This window comes from Lepidochelys olivacea (genome assembly GCF_965140295.1).
Source record: "Lepidochelys olivacea isolate rLepOli2 genome assembly, chromosome: 21".
Taxonomy (NCBI): Eukaryota; Metazoa; Chordata; order Testudines; family Cheloniidae; genus Lepidochelys; species Lepidochelys olivacea.
The window spans coordinates 8,825,434-8,844,812 of NC_140431.1; the positions used below are offsets into that span (position 1 = coordinate 8,825,434).

At 52.5% G+C, this 19,379-nt stretch overlaps 1 protein-coding gene across 2 annotated transcripts; it reads right to left on the reverse strand.

The window, feature by feature from the left end:
• Positions 1-12: 12 nt before the first annotated feature.
• On the reverse strand, positions 13-17,879 carry PRICKLE4 (prickle planar cell polarity protein 4). 2 transcript variants are annotated; one of them, XM_084611247.1, is made up of 8 exons: positions 17,349-17,879; positions 7,131-7,299; positions 5,202-5,309; positions 4,199-4,327; positions 3,837-4,040; positions 3,213-3,399; positions 2,624-2,962; positions 13-2,125 (listed from the first exon to the last, which is right to left on the reverse strand). In XM_084611247.1, exons 1-8 carry the CDS (start codon positions 17,567-17,569, stop codon positions 1,572-1,574), a joined length of 1,911 nt encoding a protein of 636 aa, XP_084467373.1. In that variant the 5' UTR covers positions 17,570-17,879; the 3' UTR covers positions 13-1,571. The 2 variants fall into 2 exon arrangements, with proteins under 2 accessions (XP_084467373.1, XP_084467374.1); XM_084611248.1 differs by having other exon boundaries at positions 7,131-7,310; positions 17,349-17,878.
• Between the last annotated feature and the right edge of the window lie 1,500 nt (positions 17,880-19,379).

The window sequence follows — 19,379 nt, forward strand, 5'->3', positions numbered from 1 at the left end:
GGGGCGTTTCTCCCGTAGGAGGAACTGGTGGCTCTGCTTGGCGCAAGGTGTGATGCAGGTAGCTACAGGAGGTGGGATTTTTAAAGGAGCTCAGGGCTGGATTATTTTCAAGCCCTCAGCACCCAGTGTGCTGGGCTCTTCTGTCTGCTTAATTTTCTGTCTAAATCGGAGCTGGACTCTTCTAAAAATATGGCCCTAGGCCAGCTTAATCCTCAGTCCCAAGGCAGCTCCACGGAAGCATGGCCGCCCTGCTCTTCTGTGATTGCAATCCTGGACTCCCTACCCAGCTCTGCTGATGCACTTCGCTCCTGACTTGCAGCTCCCCTGCTCTTCCATACCTGGGCTCCTTCTGCCGGCCCTGCAGCACTCTCACCCCCTCCTGTTTAAAAGCTGTGCTCTATCCCGCCAGCATATTCCGTGCCAATGACTTAGATCTGGTCCACGCCTAAAATTTAGGCCAACCTGATCCCTTGTGCAGACGCAGGCAGGCCAACGGAAGGATTCTTCCATCGAGGCAGCTATCGCCTCTCAGGGAAGCGCATTAACGGCATGGACGGAAAAAATTCCTTCCGTGATTGTGGGAAGCACTACATAGCTGGGCTTCTACAGCAGCTGTAGTGTAGACGTACCCTGAGTGGAAGGGAAGCCCCTTGCGAGCAGCGACTGGACCCCCTTAATGCAGTGAGGCCCTTTCCTTCTTCCTCCTGCAGGCAGCAGACAGGCAGGTGGCAGAACATGTCCCACCCAGACCTGCTTCTCTTATTCACACGCCAACCCCTTTCAGGTCCATGTTGAACTTTTTTGGTGAAGCTTAGGAACTGATCTCTTGAATACTCCGGCACATTCACAGTCTGCCCCTCACCATCCCCGGGCTGGGGGCGCTTCATTGCTTACAGTTTGATTGTAGGATTTCAAAACCCTTCTTCCCTCTCCAAAGTCCAGTCATCCTCCTTCAGAGCTTTCACCATGGGGGAGAAAGCCGCACTTGGCCCTGAGCTGAAGGATCCGGTGTCCACCTTTGATCGGTCCCGGTGGGCTGGCGAAAGGGGCCAGGCCACCCCTGAATGTGCGCACCTCCCTGAACGGGATTCTCAGCAGGGAGGTCCTCAGAGCAAGAGTTCCCCTTTGCCGGAGCAGCCAAACCGAGCCACCTGTGTCCTGCCCCTCGGAGCTCTCCAGTGCTTGCAAAATCCTTTGATAGGGCAATGGAGAGATTTGGATTGCAGGCACCATTGCTGTGTTAACAACCCCACCCCCCCTGCATTTCACAGTGAAGCAGGCTCTGGAGAACAAACAGGGCTGGCTGGTTTGTCTTTTCCCATGTCTGGGTGTGAGGTAAGAGAGGGGATGTTTGTGCCTCCACCTGAGGGCTGTCTGCCTTCCCCTCCCCAGCTTGCTGTACCTGTTCTTCATCATGGGGCTACTTCTGGTCCCCTGGCTTGTCTACTGGGGGGACCCTCTGGTTAAATACACTTGGCTAAGTAACAAGTTCTTCCTCCTGCCGTCCACCCCCTTTCTGTCCTTTCCATGCTGCCTGGGGAGCCCTTGCTCTTTGCCCAGCCTTCCCTGTGCTAGGAAATGCTGCAGTGTTTGCGGCTTCCTCGCAGCCTGGCCAAGTGCTTGCTCCTTCCTGCCGCCCTGCCAAGGCCGCTCCGTTCCCTGTCGGGGAGGGCTGGCCCAGCCTTCGGGATCGGTTTCCCAAAGAAGAAGCCCTCCTGCTCCGAGTCTGAGTCCGAGGAGGAAGAGCAGGTCGGGCACCAGGAATCTTCTTCCTCCATGACATCTGGTGGGCGGGCATCCTTGAGCGATGGGCCCGGGCTCTGTCGTGCTGCCGGACTGGGGTCAGTGGATGAACTGACTCTAAAGCGCGGAGCTCCCCGGCCTGGGGGAAGCCTTGCGAGCGTGCTCCCTGGGAGCTGGTCGCCCAAGGCCCCAGGTCCATTCAGACCCAGTTCACTGGGCAGGGTGGTGGAGGATCGTTCCTGCCCCGGGGGAGCGGCAGCTGCTTGTGACAGCGCACTGGGGAAGGGAGTTCCCTTACTGCTCTCCTGGAATGCTGTCCCGTGGCCATCCTGGCTTCTGCATGCGGGGCGCGTGGAGGCTTGATCTGGAGAGTCCTCCATCTCTGAACGAGGGGAGAAGGAGAAAGAAAAGGATCCAAATGTGCCCCTCACCACCATGCCCCCCATCCCCGCTTGATGACAACTGCCGCACAATGCTGGAGCCCAAGCGGAGTTCTGCCTTGACATGTACATGGAAGCCGATGGGGCTGCGTAAATCAGGGCAGGATTGTCCCCACCCTACGTCTTACGCTGTGGTATCAGCTGCTGGCCACCGCTGGAGATGTTCCCAAGGCCCGACCGGCTGATCTGTCCTGGTAGAGCCTATGGGCCTGATTCTGATCCTGCAGACCATGCAGCCTCCCAGGGACTTCACTGGTGTGGGCAAGAGCAGAATGGTTCTACGCTCGAGCCAGCCTGGACACTACATGCTGGCAGGAGGACATGCCTCTTGCTGCTAAGGGAAAATTCCCTGTCCTGGCCGTGCAGGACCAACGTTCTCCTTGCCCCCGATTTCCGCCTCCCCCCCCCTGCTTTCGAAAGTGGCTCGCGCGTGACTGTACCCTCTGCTTCTGCCCGCCGTTGACAGGAATCGCCACCCATTGCTGGAGCCAGAGGGGCACTCCCTGGTCCCGGGGCGCTCCTGCCGCCCTTGCTGCTGGCCCGGGAGACAGGCGTCGAGTCAGGAGACGGAGCCGAGACGAAGGCGGAGTCGGACGAGTCCGAGGCTGTGGAGGCCCCTGTCGCCTTCTCCAAGCTGCAGGCCTTGGAGCAGTAGAGGAGGTTGTGGTGGGACGTGACCGGCTGCCCTCGCAGCGGTTTCTGGCAGAGGGTGCAGCAGAAGCAAGAGGCCCGGGCATGCCAGTGCCGGCCTTGGTGAGTGGCCTGCTCGCTGTCCACACCTGAGGGACAGCCCACACAGAGCCGTTACAAGGGTAGGAGGCTCTTCCTCAAGGTGGTGCCCGTCCTCTCCCAGGGAGGTCTCAGCTGGGCCACCCCGTGCCCACTGCCTCCCATTCATTCTAATCCCTCCGCCCGGGAACGCTGGCTGCTCCAAGCCCCCCGCAGAACCCTTCAGCCTACTCTGTCCCCCCTCCGACGCCTGGTGCGACTGGCCAGCTCAGAGCCGTGCCCGGTTTGCCTGCTACCTACCGATGAGCTCGCCGCAGGCCTGGCAGAGCTCTGCGTAGAGGCTCTCGAAGCAGCTGCAGCAGCAGGGTCTGCCACCGTTCATGACGTACCTCTGCCCCCCAAGAGGCAGGTCGCACTCCAGGCAGCAGAAGTGCCCCAGATGCCAGCGCCTGCCCTCGGCCTCCGTGCACTCGTCTGTGAAGATCAGCTGGCGAGAGAAGGCACAAGGGAGACCTCAGCCAGACGCCAAAGGTGGAGACGGAGCCCCCAAGCTGGTAGCATTTGGATCTGGGTTGGAACCCCTCCTCCTGCAAATTTTGGGGGATTTGAGCTTATTTCTGATGCTAAGATGGGAATGATCAAACTTCATGCTTCAGGGCATGAACGGGTTGTTGCCAGGGTCAGGAAGGAACCCGCCGCTGCCTCTGTACACCCCAGGGACAGCATTGTACAACTGGGCATCTTCAGCTTCCTCTGAGCATCACTGGCTGGAGCAGGACGCAGGAGTAGAGGGACCAATGGGCTGGTGCCGTATGGCAGGGATACCGGACTAAACGGAGCCGAGGCCTAGCGTGGCATAGCAGTTCCGCTGCCTTCAAAGTGGGACACGGCCCCCGGTGCCTGCGCAGTCACTTGTGTGCCTACCTGATCGCATGCGGCGCAGCGTGGCCGGAAGAACTCCGCGTGGTGTCGGCCGCAGAAGATCTTCCCCTCCTGGTGGAAGTAGATCAGGTCAACCAGAGGCTGGTGGCAGGAGTGGCAGACAAAGCAGGAGGGATGCCAGCAGGACCGGTCTCCCAGCCTGGATGCAAAAACCCCCAGGTCCCCTGTGTTCAACCTCCTGCCGCACTGCAAGGCAAATGGATATCATCAGCCCCGAGAATTGTCCCGGGACCTGTGAGCTGGCCAGTGAAAGGGGCATAGCTGCAGGTGCTGATGGGCCCCAGGCTGCAGCCTCGCATGTCCTGGAAACAAAGGAGGTTGGAATGGGCATAGCAACGTCTTACCTTTTCACAAAGGCGGGCAGAGGGCACAAGGCACGCAAATCCCTGCCCCAGTGACTCCTGCCTGCGACGGGCGCTGAATGCTTGCAGTCGCCTCCTGTCCTCCCCCCCAAGGCCGGGGCAGTACCTGTCCTGGAAAGGAACCAGAAGATAGCATCACAGCAGCAGGAACATTGGGGGTTTCACCCCTGCAACCCAGTGCTCCAATGTGGAAGAAGTGCTTGGATGCTGTGGTGATGGGCATCGCATTGGAGCATAGGTACAAGTGCCAGGAGTTTGGATGGAGTTGGGAACCCAGGTGGCCGAGCAAAAAATAATAATTTTAAAAAACCTAAAAGGCTGGCTGGCCAATCAGGAGTGGAGGAACTAAGCCGAATGGAGCAGCAGTTGGGGGCCAGCATGAGGCCCTGCTCCCCTGCCCCTCGAACCAGCACTGGTTGGAGTGGTCACAGCTTTGGCCGCCATGGGCACATGTCTACATTGCAGAGCCACTGCAGAATTTGGCATCACTGGCTTCTACTCAAAAGAATCACAGACTATCAGGGTTGGAAGGGACCTCAGGAGGTCATCTAGTCCAACCCCCTGCTCAAAGCAGGACCAATCCCCAATTTTTGCCCCAGATCCCTAAATGGCCCCCTCAAGGATTGAACTCGCAACAAGGGCTGTGAATAGCAGGGGCAGCGGCAGGCCAGGGATAAGAGGCATTGGCAGAGCAGAACATGGGGGATCCCAGAACTGGAATACTGGGGCGGGGGGCAGGGGAGAGAAGCTGCAAAGCAGGATTGAGAAGCATCAAAGCTGTCTTTGGAGTGGGAGGACTGGTTCCTCCAGGACAGGATTGAGGTGCACAGGATGATATGGGAGAGGGAGCGAAGGCTGGAGTAGCAGAGGGTGGCAAAGCCTGTGGGGTGGGGAAGAGTGAGCTTGGCTCATGCTGTGGAGTGATGGATGCATGAACCATAGCCAGCATACAGAATCCCCATGGGAAAGGCACTGCCCATCTTACATTGCAGTCCTGCGGGGGCAGCTGCCGAAGGAGAGATTTGATGCGGAGCTGGCTCCTGACGGCAGCAGGCACCGTGTCCGCTGAGGGAGAGTCGAAGCGCGAAGATACCTGGGGAATTCACACAGGAGAGACGTGAAAAGATTTCCAGGGTATTAATAATGACAAATCAAGGATTAATAATTGGTCAATAATCGATCACCAATAATTGATGCAAATGTTAACGGTGATGATCCGTTTAGTGAGAGGAGCTCTCTCGAGTCTGGATTAGCTCAATAACAACAAGCCTCGAATAGATCAGCTTTGAGTGGATACATTGATTTAACAGTTAGTAAAGACAGCACAAACTCAGAGAGGCAGACGGTCGCTGACAACCTGCGTCCACTCTGCAGATGGTCTTACTTCCCCTGTGATTTCTTAGGCTAATTATACCCTTATCTCTTATTGTTTATCATTCCAATCCATATCTATTTCCCTCTTTTGGTGTACACATCTCCTTAGATTCTTTTCTAAGTTTCCTGTCCCCTTGTACCTTTCCAGCTGCCTCAACAAGATCTGATTAGAGATTGTTTGTTCTTTTTTTGGTAGTAATGTCGTGTTATACCACCTGAAGACATTTTGTGGTTACTGTCACTACCCTATCGGCTGCAGCCGTTTTCTAAAACAATGGTTCTTAACCCGGGATAGGCACAGGTCTTCCAGGGGGGACATCAACTCATCTAGATATTTGCCTAGTTTTACAACAGGCTACATAAAAAAGCACTAGCAAAATCAATACAAACTAAAAGTTCAGACAGTGATTTGTTTATGGTGCTCTATGTACTATACCCTGAAATGTCAGTCCAATATTTACATTCCCATTGATTTATGTAAGAATGATATGGTAAAAATGAGAGTGTCAGCAATGGTTCAGTACAAGTGTATTTAGACACCTTTGTATGTTTATGTCTGGGTTTGTAAGCAAGTAGTTTTTAAATGAGGTGAAACTCGGGGGTTCGCAAGACAAATCAGACTCCTGAAAAGGTTACAGTAGTCTGGACAGGTTGAGAGCCACTGGTCTAAAGTTATTGCTTAGTAAAACCCCTGCTTAAAATGAGCTTAACTGCAAAGCAGCATGGGACTCTTGCTCCTAAGCAAACCCCAGGTTCATTCTTTGGCCTGTTTTAAGTGTCAACACGGCTATTAAATTCCATTGCTGGGTTAATCTCTCACAGGCAAAAGGAGAATGCAGATCTGGGCGTGCTGTGGACCTGAGCTAGGTCCCAGATAAAGGGAGTTGGATTGTCTCAGGATGTGCCTGGAAGTTTTGTTTCTTTCATGTTAGCAGCCTGCTTGCCGGAGAAACCCGGGCCTGAAATAAACGCGTTGGCAGGGCCATCGGAGAGCAGTCGCACAGTCCCCATCAGCACTGTTCCCCTCCCTTGTATTTGCAGGCGCCCACTGACACAAGCCCCTAAGGAAGCCCAGCGAGACTGCACCCCGCTAACAACACTAGCCCTGCTCTGTCCTCGGCGCTGCGTGGATGCCGGGAAGCCAAGCGAGCGATCCTGTGATGGAATGGGAGGTTTAAGCGGGACCGGTTGCAGCCCTCTCCCCTCTTGGCTGCCACTGGGCGTGAGCCACTGTAGGGCTTGCACGGGAGTAGAATGAGTGGGTGGGGGGTCCAGCAGTGGCAGAGCAGACTGGGGGTAAGTGACATGGTGGCTCCCAGATGCACTGACAACAGCGACCCAGTGGGGACCGGAGGTGGGCGCAACAGCAAAGAGGCATGCTTCATTGAGGGAGGCGCAGCGAAGGTGGCCTGTTTGGCACGTGCAGTAGCCCAGGCTCAGATCCTAGGGGAAAGTCTCAGCTCCCCGATACCATCTCGCAGAACGCTGAGCGGAGGAAAAGCAGCAGGGGCTGCTGGGCCGAAGGAGGACTCCTGCCTACCTCTGCTGGGGCAGCGTCTGCTGCGGGCTCCAGGTACTCTTCCAGGGCGCAGCCGGAGTCACTGTCCGAAGAGGAGGTGGGTGCGAGGCCGGCGAGTGTCCCACTGCAGGGAGGTGTGTCTCTCTGGGGCCATGTAGGGCTCGGCAGGGACATCAGCAGGAAGCAAGAACTGAAACAAAGCTAAAGTGAGATGGGACAGGGCTGTTAATGGGGCAGGCAGGATGTCCAGGCAGGCTGGTGCTGCTTGGAGGGCTTTCAGATGGGACCTGAAGTCTTGTTATGGTACCTCTGTCCAGGCCAGGCTCAGCTGGTCATACAAAACCTATATGGAACCAGAACTCTTTTGACAGGTTTCAGAGTAGCAGCCGGGTTAGTCTGTATTCGCAAAAAGAAAAGGAGGACTTGTGGCACTTTAGAGACTAACCAATTTATTTGAGGATAAGCTTTCGTGAGCTACAGCTCACTTCATCGGTGGGAGGAGGTATTGTTTCATGGTCTCTGTGTATATAATGTCTTCTGCAGTTTCCACAGTATGCATCCGATGAAGTGAGCTGTAGCTCACGAAAGCTCATGCTCAAATAAATTGGTTAGTCTCTAAGGTGCCACAAGTAGAACTCTTTTGGTGTCTATATGGGATAGTTACCTACATAGTGCCTGGATTCTTTGTGCCCATACAGAACCTATATAGTGCTTGGTAGCATTGCAGAATTGGTCTGGTGCCTTTACCCATACAGAACACTTGAGAGCCTATGGAGAACCTGCATCATGAGTGCTTAGTGATGTATGTTTACCGCCTTACAGAACTGATATGGAGCCTACTGTATATACATATGGCATCAAAAGAAAGCAGAGAACCTTCCATCTTTACTGCGGTGGGGGGGGGGTGAGCAATTCCACCCCAGAGGTAGCTGCATTTCAGTAGCAGGCAAAGCAATGCGGGGGTACACTGAACCTCCCGTGTCTCGAGCCTTTAGTGAAAGGCAAGGGAATTTTTCAGCTGAAGGAAGGATTATTCAGAGAGACCTTGGAAAGTTAGCTGGAGATAACAGGAGCTCTCTGGCTCAACTAATGACTGTGGAAAGGGTGCATGTTGCTTTGAAAAGCTGGGGGAGGAGGGTTGGATTCTGTGCTGAGCCATGGCTGGAAGGAATTAAAAGGGAGCCGTGACAGACCCTGGGAGAGGCCCCTGAGGTGGGAGGGAACCAGAATTGGATTTCTGTACCCAGCTGGAATGGACTCTGAGGTGCACATAGGCCAGGTAGGGGAGAGTTCCCCAGCTGGTGAGAGCCGTATGTTCCCATAGTTATCCCATGATTTCGCATCCTGTCACTCAGTGCAGCAGCAGGAAGCAGCTTTAATCTGTCTATTCCAGTTCAGTGGAAAATGATTATTTTTCCCTGTAAGCCCCCCACAGGCCTGTTATTAATCATCCTTCCCTCCAGCCCAAGCAGCCACCTAACCCAGCAGACACCGGGCACCTCTCCTAGCTAATGGTTACACTGTGGAAACCAGCCCCATCCCCCCTGCGTCTCTCTTTCACCGCTGGCTTCCTTCCGCGCTTCGGTTTCCAAAACAAAGCCGAGATGTCAATGTGATGGCTCGCTCGTTCAGCTCCTGCAGTTCCTTGGATGCCTTCCCAAAGGCCGACGCTCCGCGGCTGGGTTTCCTGTCCTAGCTCTGAGCGGAGAGAAACCAGAGAGCCTGGGGCTGAGGAAGAGCAGAGGTGGTGGGTTTGCAGGGCTATGACTGATCAGCAGCACTGCCCAGGGGAACGAGCTGAGGAATTTACGAGCCATATGACACAGATTGCAGCATGTGGGGGTTGTAAGGCATTTCTTGATCTACGCTGCATCCAGCCAGTCACCCCACTGGGCGAGAGTCCAGAGCTGGACAGACAAAGTGAGCTGCTGTGAGAAATCTCACCGGCATCACATCGTCACCCTTGCATCCCGCCTTGACACAAAGTGGCGGGACCTCCTGCCACCTGTAGAGGGTGAGGAGCCCCGGTGGGCCGGCCTATATTCCACCCTGGTCCCGAGGCCCGCCGGGGATATCAGCTGGCGGTTGCTTCAGTGGCTGTGAGCACAGGCATGTACTTGGTGCAGTTCACCCCTATCCCAGACGCCTGCCCCTTTTGCGGCATGAGGGAAACCCTGGCGCACGTATACCTGGAGTGCGCCAAGCTGCAGCCCCTATTCCGGCTCCTCACAAATATTTTGTTACGATTTTGGTTGCACTTTTCCCCTCATCTATGCACTCCCTATACGTGGCCCCCTAAGCCACGAGACCTCCTGGTCAACCTCCTCCTGGCCCTGGCTAAAGTGGCCATCTATAAAACCAGGGTGAGGAGGTGGGCCGATGGAATCTCCTGTGACTGTGGGGCCTATTTCCAATCCTCCGTCCGTTCACGTCTCCGGGCAGAGTTCCTCTGGGCGGCATCCACTGACTCTCTTGACGGCTTCGAGAAGCAGTGGGCGCTGTCCGGGGTTCTCTGCTCAGTGTCCCTGTCTGGTTCCCTTCGTTTGACCCTTTGACCGCACTCCTGTCCCTATTCTTTCATTAGTTGTCCCCCGTAATTAATTCATTTCCAGGTCCTGTGGACCCGCCTCTTAGGCTGGGGGGGGGATCCTTTAGCACTTCCTGGATCCCCCCCCCCAAATCAGTTCATTCATGAGGCCCAAGTCAGAGAGGGAGTCTAAGCTGCTGTAACTTATGCCTGGTGTCAGTGTCAGCAAAGTGTCCATCTTAACTCCCTTGACTTGGCTAATAGACGGGGGTCACACTGTAACTTTCAAAGCCAGCACACTCTGCTCCCAACTCCAGTGAACCGTGCTTGAGTTGCGTGGCCTGAGATATGTACCTCTGCAGCACCGCCATGATCCCAGCCCGTTTCCCACATGCACCCCTCTGCAGTGGGCAGACCCATCTCTACTCCCAACGCGTACCCCTCTCCAGCATGCACACTTCTCTGTGCTCCCAGGCCTTTTCCAACAAGCTATCCCTCAACCTGTGGAACTCGTTGCCAGGGGATGTTGTGAAGGCCGGAACGATAACGGGGTTCAAAAAATAATCAGCTAAGTTCATGGAGGATAGGTCCATCAATGGCTATTAGCCAAGGTGACCAGGGATGCAATCCCATGCTCTGGGTGTCCCTAGCCTCTGACTGCTAGAGGCTGGGAGTGGATGACACGGGATGGATCCCTTGACGATGGCCTGTTCTGTTCATTCCCTCTGGGCACCTGGCATTGGCCACTGTCGGACAACAGGATACTGGGCTAGATGGGCCATTGGTATGACCCAGCATGGCTGTTCTTATCTTGTTCTCTATCCCCTTCTGCAACGTCCCTTTGGCATCTGCCCGATGACCAGCGTGTACCCATCTGCAATGCCATTTCAGCCTGCCCCTCTGCTCCACTATCCCACTGCAACACATGCCCTTCCACAATGCAGATGCCACTCCAAAGTACACCGCACTTCAATGTTTGTGTCTGCAACATACTCCCCTACCCTGTCGCCCACATCCCAGGATAACCTGCACCTTTCTAAGGCACAGAAATATCATCCACGAGTAGGATCAGCCTTACAGAAGGCATGTGAAGTAGGTCTCTTCCCCGCCCCCATCCCTCTTTTGTGACGCCATTCAGAAGAGCCTGGAATTCGGAGTGCTCCAGCTGTGCCTAGGAGAGCGAGCTTTGGACGGAGAGCTCAAGGGGTGCACTGGGGCTTTTAAATCCAGCCATCGGTGCAGCTTTTCAGGAATTCTTGGTTTTAATGAGGGAATGGCTCTTTTTCTGAGTCTCATCCACATGCTTCTCAGGGTCTCAGACCAGCTCCTCCAAGGTAATTAGCACAGGGAGCTCAGGTTTCTCTGTTGGGTGCCTGGGTCAATAATTAACTTAGCAGATTGGCCAAAGACCAGGAGGAAAAAACAAAAAGGACTGCTTGCCTTGTTCCCAGCACCCTGCTCCCAGGAAGGCAGCAGCAAGTGGCAGGCTCTAGAATTCACTGCAAACTTGGAGGAGGGAAGGGAAATCTGTGGTTCCTCCAGAGAGACCACAATTACCGCTGGGGAAAAAAGGGGGGAACAGACACAAACTTGCCTGACCAATCTCTGCATTTTGTTGACCAAATGGCCCGCCTGACTGGCTGGCCTGGCATCACTATGTGATGACACTGGTGTTGCAATGCCAGCAAGGGAGAGCTTTGCACTTCAGAACTCCATCTCCGGTGCATGAGCCTCAGAGGACAGAAGCCTTTCACTGGACTGGGATTGAGATCTGGATGCTATTCCTGGCTCTGCCACTGACCTGCTACGTGACCTTGGGCAAACCACTTTGGCCCAGATTTTCTGCTCAGTACTGAAACACCTAGCCTGGCCCCTTGGGGCCATGCTGCCTAGTGGTCCCAGCCCACGGTGCCCAAGCTCCCCATACAATGTATGGGGAGAATAGGGTAGGGGGACTCCCTCAAGCGCTCTGGGAAGCAGGATGGACTCCAAGCCCACCAGTGGTACTAGGGCCTTTTTTGGTGGTGGTTGGGTGGCCAGTGGCTGCTTTTTGGGGTTTTTTTGCATCTTGGCGGTGGCAGCCCTTGGGCAGCATTAGGCACCTAAGCAAGGCATCCTCAGAAGCCCACAAGCTGAGTGGGGAGCTGCCTATGGTCGCCAGAAATGAAATGCTGGGGAGAGGAGAAGGATTTGGAAACCTAAATGACTAACCTGATGCCCCGGGCTGTTGGGCCAGAGATTGGTGCCTCCTTCCACTCGGGTTCCTCAGCCTTGAACCCCATCCTGGAGTTATGCACCTAGGCCAGCTCAGCGGCTTAGGTAGCCCATGCCTGGACAGCTGAAGCAGTCTCTGCTGTTTCTTGCTCACACTCAGTACCTCTCTCGTTTGCCCTTCGGTTTCCCTGTGCCACCAACTCTCTTTTGCATGTGCTGTCCTACCGGTGGCCTGCCTCCAGTCCTTCCACTGTGGGGTCTGACAGGTAGCAGGTCATAGGTGTGTTCAGTGCACACCTACAGGATCAGGTCCCCCAACAAGATAGGAATTCCCTTGCCTGGTTTGAGAATCCTGTTTCAGGGCCCCCAGGGGTCCAAACCACTGGTTTGCTGCAGGGCAGCATTAGGGCTTTGTGGATGCTGTCCAGCAGGGGTTATAGGGATTTGGGCACCTACGGGGTTAGGCAGTAGCTGAGCAGCAGTTTTGAAAATGTTAAGGGCACCTAAATACCTAGAGCAGGGATACTCAGACTGAGGCCTGGGAGCTGCAAGTGGCTCTTTAACGTGTCTCCTGTGGCTCTTTGCAGTACACGATATTAAAATGTGTGATTTTAATTATTAACCAAACAGGATGCTTTGACTATGTTATTAACCAATTGTAGAATACTTGGTCATTTTGCTGTGAGAATAATATATATGTATGTGTATAGCTAGTAAAGGAAACCATGAATTCACACTCCTGTGGCTCTTTTGGGTAATGTTGATCACTAATTTGGCTCCTGAACCACCGAGGTCTTGAGTCACACTGGCCTAGAGGATCAGGGCCATCCTCTGTGCTTCCGTTTTCCTATCTGTAAAATGGTGATAATGCTTCACACATTTTGTCTGTCTTGTCTATAAGCTTTGCAGGACAGGGTCTGTGCCTTACTATGTTTCTTTACAGTGTTTAGTACAATGGGACTTGATCTTGATTGGGTCCTTTAGGTGCTACTGAAACACAAATAACAATAGGGCAGGGATGGTGCCCCTAGCCTGTGTTTGCTAGAAGTTGGGAATGGGCGATGGGATGGATCCCGTGATGATTACCTGTTCTGTTCATTCCCTCTGGGGCCCCAACACTGGCCACTGTCAGAAGACAGGATACTGGGCTAGATGGACCTTTGGTCGGACCCAGTATGGCCATTCTTATGTTTTTAATAATTCTGTAGAGTTTCAGGAACAGCCTTTCCCCTTGATTTCCAACTGTGGCCTTCCAAATAGCAAACTCCCCAGGCTCTGCACCCTGGCCACCATACCCAGTTCTCTTCCTGCTACTGCGGCTTCTCACTGGGGTGCGGGCTGCCATCATACTGAAATTCCAACTGGTGATTTCACGCCAGTTTCCAAGGGACTGGGCCTTCCATCACAGTTGTATTCTCCTGGCAGTCTCAGCAGAGAGGCCAAGGATGGACTGGAGGCTGAGGTCTTCTCTTCCTCCAGTTCAGGGGTGAAGGTAACATAAGAGGAACTGGCATTGACACTGTACAGACGTCAGACTTCAGGGCTGGCAGGATGGGACCTTCCATCAGAGCAGTAAATGTTGCTTAACGACAAATAACAGGGTGGTATCCCTGACTGGAGTAAGGCCGTCAGGGAGGGTTAGGCTAGAGATTAATCCAGCCCCTGGAGTCCTACCCTGTGTTTGGGTTTTATGTGACTAATCAGTTTGGCCATCTGGACAATTCCCCACAATTAGCAGGGAATAACAATAGCTAGCACCTCCCTAGGCGGAACCAGGCAGCTCCCACAGGTTCATCTCCTTTGTTTCTCTTCAGCTCCTTCCCCCTCCTCAATTTGTTGGCTCAGTCCTTCCTTCCCCATGTCCTTGTCTCTCTCCCGTCCTGTCCCCTACCCCTCTCTGAAGGCAGCGCCATTAATCACTGGCTTTGGCGCTCGCTCTTCTATGTGAAAGAGGATTTAATGACCTTGTCCGGCTCGCCCCTCTGGTGCAAGGTTGTTCTCTTTGCTGGCATGCTTATTCCTTTGCACAGAAGTGACAAATATCTGGGGGAGACTAGACTAGCCATGAACTTGAGGTGCTGGGCGGCTCATGGGATCCCTTGGGAGAGTACCTTGTTGTCTCCACACACACGCCTCGCTGGGGCTTTTCAACAGCTACGTCCCCAAATCAGAGCTGCAGTGAGGAGGTACAGCTCCACCATCGAGTTTCTCCTGCTTACACCAGGCCTGAATTTGCCCATAGGGCTTGGAACCCAAAATGGTGAGGCCGGCCTCCTAAGGTCTGTTCCTGGCTCTGACCTGCTGTGTGACCCTGGGAACGTCACTTCCCCCTTTGGAGTTTGTTTCCCTAGCTGTAAAATGGGCACAACAGTAGTGACATGAACCTTTGTGAAGCACTTTGAGATCCTCAGATGAAAGGCACTACAAGAATGTGAAATAGTATCTTGCTTTCCTACATTAGCTCCCCATGGGCCACGCATGCTACCTTCCATCTCTCTTATGCCAAGACCGGAACGTTAACTTTCAACTCATGCTCAGTGTAACTTACTCCTTCCTTGGGTCCAAATGCAGTTTAAGACTAAAACAATAAGGATTTACCTTCATCTTTCATCACTCTCTTTCTGTGCACACCATAATCTAAGGGCCCTTCCATTTCAGTTTTTGTTATTTAATTTTTCCGGGGAATGTATCAATGTTTATTATCACAAGAACAAAAATAGGTGAAAATCAGTGCAAAAAACTATTAATAATTTTTTCTGGGTAAATATTGGGGTTTATTTTGGTGGACGGAAAGACGGGCGGCAAAGTATTCAGTAGATTCGTGTTTTGAATTCCATTCATCAATGTGGTTTGCTGCAGAATGAAAACAGAACTCAAAACACAACACCACCTCCGAGTTTAAGAAAACAATAGCTCTCTAATCCCCAAATAAAACTTTTCATTTGAATAAACAGTTTACTGTTGTACACTTAGAACTAGTAGCCTATAAATATTTACATTTAATAATTGGGCCACACCGTTTGCAACGCATACCCTCAACTTCATCCTTTTCTCCTGTTTTTTAAAAACTTTTGAATACTTCCTTGTGTTCTGAAATGTATTCGGAGACAGATTTTCGTTTTCTTCCCATTTTAGTGCATGGCAGCTCTTGAAACCGTTATCTGTGAACAGCTTCAAATGTGTACGTGGTGGGCGTGAGATTCGTCAGTACGTTCAGATGCACACGCACTTCAGAGCTTGCGTGCGTGCCTGTTTATTTACTGTGTGTATCTTCTAGACTAATGCATAACCTTACTTCAACAGGCAGCTTTGCATGTACACACAGACTAATGCAGTGGTTCTCAAACTTTTGTACTGGTGACCCCTTTCACATAGCAAGCCTCTGAGTGCGACCCACCCCCTTATAAATTAAAAACACATTTTTATATATTTAACACCATTATAAATGCTGGAGGAAAAGCAGGCTTTGGCGTGGAGGCTGTCAGTTTGCGACCCCCCCATGTAATAATCTTGCGACCCCCCCCCCGAGGGGTCCCGACCCCCAGTTTGAGAATCCCTGGACTAACGTATTATCATAACACATATATTTCATGCCATGTACGGTATTGTCCTAATAAAACAAGTTATTTTTTACAATATTTGAATGATACAAAAATAGAGTGAAAATCAGCAAAAGGTGAATAATACTTTTTGTAAAACCCAGAATTTTTTTGGTAAAAATTGGTTTAAACTGAAAATGAAGGAGCTTACGTACTGTCTACTGCAAACTCACTACAGCCCACATTTTCAAACATGTCCATGCATTTTGGGGTGCCCAACTTGAGGCACCTGGGGTCTGATTTGCTGAAGTGCTGAGCACCCCCAATGTCAGCAGGAGTTGCAGCTACTCAGCACTCTGTGAATCAGGCCGTCGGGGTCTCAAGGTGGGCACCCAAAATCCCAGGCCACTTTTGAATATATAGATCTATGCTCCATTTTCACCACTTACTGTCACCTGCCTACTACGCTAAAAGCTCTAGGGGAGATGACTGTGATTCATTATAACAAGAGGTTTGTTCATAGCTGTGCTGAGCCATCTGCTGAGTTGAGTGCTGGTGAGAGGATCCAGGGCTGGCAGCCCTGAATTCATAGTAACGTGTGAGCAGGTGTTGGCTGATGCTGGTCAGAAAAATTTGAATGAAACTTTTTTTGAAAAAAAAAAAAAATCAACATTTGCTGTTTCATCAAAATGTTCGGTGGACGTGGAACGATTTCCACTAAGTTTTGGCACATCCCTGCTTTCTCGGCAGCCCGCCTCAGGGACCCTAGCCTTAGGACTAGGACTGGACTGCCTAGGACTGGACTGCCTTAGGGTCAGGATCTTTCAAGATCTGCATTCCACTTGGTGGTCAGGATTGGAAGAAGGACCCCAGGGCTCCAAGACAGCCCACCCGGTAGACCTGAGCCAGGGCTCCCTTCCCTTTGGTGGAATATTTCAAATTTCTTCGTTTTCATTCCGAATGAAAGCAAATGTTCAGAATATCAAAATCCCTGCAAGACAGAATGGCCTTTTCCCACCCAGTGCTGTCTCTCTCACACACACGGCTAGATTTTCCTTCCCACTTAGCTCCCCCCTTCATTTAGGTGCCCATTTTAAGCACTCAGCACCCAGTGACGGCCTCTCCCGGCTGTGACAATTACAGCCAGATTTGCCCGACATGCTGGGCTCTTTTGAAAATCGAGTAGCCCCTACATAGGAGCTGGGCTCTTTGTAAATACACAGCCCTGGCCCCCATCGTGGGCACTGAGCTCTATTGAATATCTGGCCCCTGTTGTCTCACCACCTCTTGGGGAGTAGGGAGGGCGGTGTTTTGTCCACCCCTGCCCATTCAGCGCTCGGCCTGCCTGCTGGCAAGGGGGGACAATTCGTGCCAATCGCAGTGGGTTTTCCTGTCCCACTCAGAAACAGGCAGACGGGTCAGCTGGAAGTGAAAAAGTTCGGCCTCCCCCAACTAAGCAGCTGAGCCACCCAGTTCCTGTTTTATGGGAAGGGGAGTCCCCTCTTCCATATAGGATTCCTGAGGCTTGTTCTGTGGGAATTCCCTCAGCTTCCCCAAGAACGAGGGGGTGCCTCTATTATACACCCTGACACGATTTTCACAGGGGGAACTCCCCCCCCCCAATTCTTTCCCCCTTCTCCTGCCATCACACTGCAGTAACTTCCCAGGCAGGGCGTGTAGAGATCTCCCCCACTCTAGGATATTGCCTTCTGTTCTTTGCCCCATATGCCAGCCCAGCTCCCGGAGCTTGGCGCAGCATGCCCATAGGTGCCAGAACTGGGGGGTGCTCCTGCACCCCCTGGCTTGAAGCGGTTTCCATCATATGCAGGGTTTACAGTTTGGTTCAGTGGCTCTCAGCCCCCCCCCCCCCCACTATATAAATTGTTCCAGCACCACTGAGCATGCCACCCCTAAAGGACCTGCCTGCCGGGAATCACAGCACCCCAAGAGATCACATACCTGCCGCTTCCTGGGGGTCCCCTCCTTCCAGCGCCGGAGCCCAGATCTGCTTCGCCCAGACGCAAAGAGGTTTGTATTCCTGCCCTTTTCCTGTCGCGCCCCACCGAGGGGTGACCAGAAAACAAGGGTGAAAAAATCGGGACACTTTTTTTTCCCAGGGAGGGGAGGATAGTGGCTTTATACAAGACAACGCCCCTAATATTGGGACAGCCCCATAACATTGGGATGGCTGGTCACCCCCTTCTCCACCTGCTTCAAAGAGCCGCAGGCAGAGGGGGAATGGCTGGGAAGGTTGCGCAGCAAAGCGAAAGGAAAACACCCAGGCTCCACCAGGGATTTTCTTCTTTTTTTAAAATCTGCCTGCCCAGGAACCTGGCCCTGTGTCAGCTGGGGTCCTAATTACGGGGCTTCTTAGCTTAAACCTACAGAGGCAGCCAATGGCAGCAGGCAGGGAGGGAAACGAGCAGAGGAGGCGAGAGGAGACTGTTGTTAACCCTGCAGGGGAAAGATCTGGGCGCTGCTTTGCGGCTCACCACCTCTCCGTCCTCTGCCTCTCTCCTTCCCTCCATCTGGTGCCTGATCCCCCTGCTTCACTAGTGCGTTGCTTTTCCTCTCTGTGGTGATTATTATGCTACGCAGATCGCAAACTCTTCTGAGGCCTCAGGAAAGAAGGTCAAGATAATTATCCCCTTTTTAGAGACGGGGAAACTGAGGCACGGATCAGCGACTCCTTCCTTAAAACTCGCTTCTGCCATGATGCCTAAAATAATTAAATGAACAGTGGTTAAGCAGATGGAGAGCCCTGACTATGGTTAATCACATTTATCATAATTGTCTCACTGATACCTTAAATCTGTTAGTCTTTAAGGTGCCACCAGACTCCTTATTGTTTTTGTGGATACAGACTAACAAGGCTCCCCCCTGATACTTATACCTTGGGTTCCCCTCTGTTGGCTGCATTACCTGTTGTCTCATACTTACATTGTAAGGTCTTTTGGGCACAGATTGCTTTTGTGTTGATTTCTACAGCACCTAGCAGAAGGGCTGGGGCCTCTAAGAATTACTGCAACACCAATAACTCAAATGCTGCTGCTGACTGTGAAGTGACTTGCCCTGGGCCACGCAGCCAGGCAGTAGCAGAGGTGGGAAGAGCCCTCCCCAGTGTGCCCTATATGTATCATCACATCTGTTCATGCCTGTTCTACGGCATTTTATTTCCTTCGCTGTCCGCCTGTCAAAAACAACAACAAGAAGGGACCTGTGCCAATCCCTAGGTGTGTATCAAAGAATACTACCCCCTCTCAATTCACCCAGGGCGGCTTTCTAAAAGGAGCTCCAATCCAGGCACATTCAGCTCGACCAGAGTCCTAAAGGGAACTATTCAACCAACTTGTACCCAGTGAAAGTTAATCTACTATGTTTGGGTTTGGTGTCAGCTTTATCTTGACTGCTTGCTGTTCCGGACTTTGTCCCATTGAGCTGCTGGGCCTTTCTTTACTTTTCCTGTGAATTTTCCGCACAATCTGAAGTATTGCTGCCTCCTCTAAGTCCTCCTTGTCCATTCACTCACTGTCACTTGTGTCTATTCCCCCAGAAAGGGGAGCATTTCAGTCACACCTAAGATCCCATCTCCAAGCGCAGACATTCATAGAGTCATAGAATCATAGAATATCAGGGTTGGAAGGGACCTCAGGAGGTCATCTAGTCCAACCCCCTGCTCAAAGCAGGACCAATCCCCAACTAAATCATCCCAGCCAGGGCTTTGTCAAGCCTGACCTTAAAAATATCTAAGGAAGTAGATTCCACCACCTCCCTAGGTAATGCATTCCAGTGTTTCACCACCCTCCTAGTGAAAAGTTTTTCCTAATATCCAACTTAAACCTCCCCCACTGCAACTTGAGACCATTACTCCTTGTTCTGTCATCTGCTACCACTGAGAACAGTCTAGAGCCATCCTCTTTGGAACCCCCTTTCAGGTCGTTGAAAGCAGCTGTCAAATCCCCCCCTTACTCTTCTCTTCTGCAGACTAAA